At 56.2% G+C, this 4,931-nt stretch overlaps 1 protein-coding gene across 1 annotated transcript in view; it reads left to right on the top strand.

Annotated features, from left to right (window-relative positions):
- Window positions 1-92: 92 nt before the first annotated feature.
- Window positions 93-4,931, top strand: part of ETH_00008190 (phosphoglucan, water dikinase protein, putative) — a gene marked incomplete at both ends in the record, with an annotated part of 7,628 nt that continues 2,789 nt past the window's right edge. Inside the window, 9 exons of the mRNA XM_013373652.1 lie at window positions 93-322; window positions 667-775; window positions 1,043-1,114; window positions 1,327-2,008; window positions 2,528-2,756; window positions 3,122-3,334; window positions 3,542-3,647; window positions 3,999-4,149; window positions 4,851-4,931. The exon at window positions 4,851-4,931 is cut by the window's right edge and continues 65 nt beyond it. Of these exons, the coding sequence (XP_013229106.1) occupies window positions 93-322; window positions 667-775; window positions 1,043-1,114; window positions 1,327-2,008; window positions 2,528-2,756; window positions 3,122-3,334; window positions 3,542-3,647; window positions 3,999-4,149; window positions 4,851-4,931 (1,873 nt within the window). The remainder of the gene's footprint in view (window positions 323-666; window positions 776-1,042; window positions 1,115-1,326; window positions 2,009-2,527; window positions 2,757-3,121; window positions 3,335-3,541; window positions 3,648-3,998; window positions 4,150-4,850) is intronic.

Below are 4,931 nucleotides of genomic sequence, written 5' to 3'. Positions count from 1 at the left end.
AGCAGCAGCAGCAGCAGCAGCAGCAGTTTTCCGGGGAGTTTGTGCGCGAGCTGGAGCTCTTCTTTGAAGAGCTCTGCGCCTTCTTCAACCAGACGGACTTGGGCGCGAGGCTGCGGGAGTTGGGAGCAGCAGAGTCTCCGAGAACAGCAGCAGCAATTGAAAGCTACTTAGCAGCAAAAGCAAGAAGCGATGCTGCTGCTGCTTCTCCCGCCAAGCTGCTGCTCACCCTCGCCCTTGCTGCTGACCTCCGCGCAGTCCTCGCCCGCCAACTTGCTGCAGCAGGACTCTTCCACGACGAAGACGCAGCACGCACGCAAAACAAGTACGCTGCTGCAGCAGAAGCAGCAGCAGCAGCAGCAGCAGCAGCAGCAGCGGGGGGGAGGGGGCGGCGAGCAGCAGCAGGGAGGGGCGGCACGCAGTGGCGGCTGGCAGGAGCTGCGGGGAGGAACAGCTGGGAGTAGTTGTAGCAGCAGCAGCAGCAGCAGCAGCAGCACGCAGTAGGAGGTAGTAGCAGCGGGCAGCAGCTGGCAGGAGTAGCTGGCAGTAGTAGCACGCAGTAGCAGCAGCAGCAGGAAGCAGTAGCAGCAGCAGCAGGAGCAGCAGCAGAAGTGTTGCTGCTGCAGTTGCATATGTTTTGCTGCTGCTGCTGCTGCTGCTGCTGCTCAGGCGCATGGCGGAGCTGCAGCTGGAAGACGCAGCATTTGTGCTGCTGAGCCGATTGGCCAATTTGCTGCAGGACAATTTCTCGGACTTCAGATGGACTGATGCAATTGAAGTAATTTAATTTAATTTAATTTAATCTAATTTAATTTAAATTCAAATTTAAGTTTAAATTGCTTTTCGTTTGCTGCAGCAGACTTGCATGCAAGAAGGCCATTTGAAGCCAATTCGTTCCGTTCCACTTCATGTCCGACCCAGCAGCAGCAGCAGCAGCTGCTGCTGCTGCCGATGCTGCTGCTGCCCATTCCAACCCTGCTGTCCTGCCAAGTCTACCCTTGCTGCTGCTGCTGCTGCTGCTGCTGCTGTTTGGGGTTGGCTGCAGGCTGTGTGCTTGGGCATTCGCAACATAGAGATCTCTGGGGTGCGGCAGGAGGAGTGCCGGGCCCTCCAGCGGGTACAAACCCTAAACCCTAAACCCTAAACCCTAAACCCTGGCTGTGAAACCTAGGCCTTGAGTTTAGCTGCGCTTTCTCGTGGGAAGCGTCTTTGGAGGCCACGGCGCCGCCCCAAACCCTAAACCCCAAGCCCCAGCCCCAAACCCCAAACCCCAAACCCTAAACCCTAAACCCTAAACCCTAGGTTGTTGCGGCGCGGTGTGGGGTGCAGGAGCTGCAGCACCACGGGCAGGCGCAGCTGGAAGAGGAGGAGAACTTGCTGCTGCTGAAAGCAACAGCAGAACGCTGCATGCGTTTGTGTCAGGAGATTTCGGATTTGCTGCTTGCGGTGTACGTACACCGCGTGGAACAGCTGGGATCGCTTTTGAAACTCGATCCCCAGAAGTGTGGGGTGTACGCGGAGGCGCGGGTGCGCAGCAACGTGGTGTTTCAGCTGTCGAAGCTGCTGCAGCTGCTGCTGCGCAGCGTGCGGCAGCAGCTGCAGCAGCAGCAGCAGCAGCCGCAGCAGCCCTTCGACGTCCTCGTCCCTGGCCAAGTCGTCGGCAAAGTGCTGCTCGCAGACACCCTCGAAGCTGCTGCTGCTGCGCTCCTCAAACAGCCCAGCAGCAGCAGCAGCAGCAGCAGCAGCAGCAATGGCTGCAACAGCAGCAGCGACAACGACACCCGCAGCAACAGCAACGACAGCAGCAGCGCCACCAACACCACCAACACCACCAACACCAGCAGCAGCAGCAGCAGCAACAGCAGCAGCAGCAGCAGCAGCAGCTACGAACCTTTGATAATCTGTGCCAAGGAAGCTTCTGGAGATGAAGAAATTGCCGGAATTGACAAAAACCCAAAATGCGCTGTCGCCGTTTTTGTGGGCCACGATTTGCCCATTTTGAGTCATTTGGGTAAATAAATGAATAGATAAATAATAAATAAATAATAAATAAATAAATAAATAAATAATAAATACTAATAAATGGGAATTAGTTCAGTGAGTGGTAGTGGTTGAAAAAGGAAATGGCGTATTTGCTGTTTGGGTCTTTTTGCTGTTTTTCATTTTTTAAGTTTATTCTTTATTTTTTTACTTTTGTCTTTTTGATTCTTTTGTTTCCCTTTGTCTTTTCTCAATTTTTTTTCAAACTGCTGCTGCTGCATTTCCTTTTGCTGCTGTCGTGTCTGCTTTTGCTGCTGCAGTGTCTGCTTTTGCTGCTGCAGTGTCTGCTTTTTCTGCTGCAGTGTCTGCTTTTGCTGCTGCAGTGTCTCCTTTTGCTGCTGCAGCGTTTCCTACTGCTGCTGCAGTGTCTTCCCTTGCTGCTGCAGCGGGAGCATTTGCTGCTGCTGCTGCTGCGAGAGCATTTGCTGCTGCTGCTGCTGCTGCTGCGGGAGGACCTGCTGCTGCTGCTGCTGCTTGCTGTTTGCTGCAGGAGTGCGCGCGCGGCAGCAGCGGCTGCCGTTTATTGCCTGCCGCGAGCGCGCAGCTTTTGCTGCTGTTGCTGCTCTGGAAGGAAAACATTTGCTGCTGGATGCTGCAGCAGAAAGTGTCTCTTTTAGGGTTTTGGAGCAGCAGCAGGAACTCCAGCTGCTGCTGCAGCAGCAGTGGAAAAGCCACTGCGCTCTCAACGAGCCCGACGACCCCACTCGCAAACTCCCCAGGTCAAACCCTAAACCCTAAACCCTAAACCCTAGATTCCAAACCCTAAACCCTAACCCTAAGTCCGAAACGCTAAACCCTAGCAGCAGCAAAAGAGACAACGCGCACTTGAGGGGTTTGGAGACCCACAACGCAAGGCCCTAGGCCAAACCCTAAACCCTAGGCTCTACCCAGCAGCAGCAGCAGCAGCAGCAGCAGCAGAGGCTCCCTAGACCAAACCCTAAACCCAAGGCTCTGCCCAGCAGCAGCAGCAGCAGCAGTAGCAGCAGTAGCAGCAGCAACAGCAGCAGCAGCAACCGCAGCAGCAGCAACAGCAGCAGCAGCAGCAGCAGATGGCACATGAAAGAAAGATTGTTGTTTGCTGCAGAAGCTGCTCCTTGGCGCTGCAGCAAACGCTGCTGTACCCCAGCAGCAGCCCAAACCCTCCGCAGCTGCTGCAGGGCCAAAACATTTCTGCTGCTGCTTGTGGGGCGAAAGCAGCAACTTGTGCTCAGCTAGAAGCAGCAGCAGCAGCTGCTGCTGCAGCAGCAGCAGCAGATGGCCAGCACATCCAGCAAGAACCGCCCTTCAAAGCGCCCAGGTTAGCCCCAAACCCTAAACCCTAAACCCCGAACCCAAAACCCTTTTTTTAGCCATGTTGCTTTTGCTTTTCGAATCACTCTTTGGAATCAAATTTGTTTATTCAACTTAAAACCCTAATTTTATACCCTCCGTCTAATTAGTTATTCATTCATATATTTATTTGTTTTACTCTGCTGCTGCTGCTGCTGCTGCTGCTGCTGTGCAGGTGCTTGTGTTTGCCGTTTGGCTCGATGGAGTGGGTGATCGAAGCAGAAGGCCGAAAGGAAGAATTCGAGCAGCTGCTGCAGCGCCTCGACGAGCTGCCTCTAGACGTCCGCTGCTGCTGCTGCTGCTGCTGCTGCTGCTGCTGTTGCTGTGGTTGTGGTGGTGCTGCTGTGGCTGGTGCTGCTGCTGTGGCTGCTGCTGCGGTTTCGGCTGTGGCTGCGGCTGCGGCTGCTCTGCTTGTGGTGGTAGCACGTGCTGTTGTGGCTCGTGCTGCTGCTGCTGCTGCTGCTGCTGCTGTAGTGATGGCGTCGTGCTGCTGTTGCTGCGACAGTTGTGCTGGCGTCGTTTTCGCGGCTGCAGCTGCAGCGTTTGCTGCCGCAGTCTCTCCGTCGCTGCTGCTGCTGCCGTGGCTAGGCCGCTGGTGACTGCTGCTGCTGCTGCTGCTGCTGCTGCTGCAGGCAGAGGCGGTGACCCCCGTGTGTCAGCAGCTGCAGCAGCTGCTGCTGCAGCTGCCGCTGCCCGAAAGCTTCCGCCTGGAGGCCCTCAACTTCTTCGGGCCCAAAGCGCGCCTCTGCCTCAGGTCCTCAGCAAACGTCGAAGACTTGCAAGGTAGCTAGCTAGCTAGCTAGCTAGCTAGCTAAATAGCTAGCCAGATAGCTGGCTAACTAGCCAGATAGATGGCTAGCTAGCCGGTAGCTAGCCAGATAGCTGGCTAGCCAGCTAGCTAGCCAGCTGGCTAGCTAGCCTGCTAGCCTGCTAGCCAGGTCGCTAGCTGGCCAGATAGCTAGCTAGCCAGATAGCCAGCTAGGTAGCCAGCTAGCCAGCTAGCCAGCTAGCTAGCCAGCCAGACAGCCGGATAGCTAGCTAGGTAGCCGGATAGCTAGCTAGGTAGCTTTGCACCCTGCCGACTAGCTGGCTGGCGAGCTAGCCAGTTAGCTAGCTGGCTAGCTGGCTAGAGAGCTGGCTAGTTAGCTGGCTAGCCGGCTAGCTAGCTGGCTAGCTGGATAAGCAGGCAGGTAGCTAGAAAGACAGATGGATAGAAGACTAGCTAGCCAGCCTGCCAGGTAGCTAGGTAGGTAGCTAGTGTTCCGGACAGGCAGCTAGCTAGCTAGCTAGCTAGCTAGCCAGATGGCCAGCTAGCCAGCCACATACCCAGCTAGCTAGCCAGCCAGCCAGCTAGCCAGCGAGTTACCTAGCCAGCCAGCTAGCTAGCGAGCTACCTAGCCAGCCATCCTCCAGTGACCCCTCCGCCCTCTGCCCCTGCTGCCACTGCTGCTGCTGCCACTGCTGCTGCTGCTGCTGCGCTGCAGGGGCCTCAGCAGCAGGGCTGTACGAGTCCGTGGCGAATGTGCCGGTGGGGGACTTGGGGGCGTTTTGCTCGGGTGTACAGA

This window comes from Eimeria tenella, genomic scaffold, assembly GCF_000499545.2.
Source record: "Eimeria tenella Houghton genomic scaffold, Eth_scaff161, whole genome shotgun sequence".
Lineage (NCBI taxonomy): Eukaryota > Apicomplexa > Conoidasida > Eucoccidiorida > Eimeriidae > Eimeria > Eimeria tenella.
This window is presented reverse-complemented; position numbering and strand designations above follow the sequence as displayed.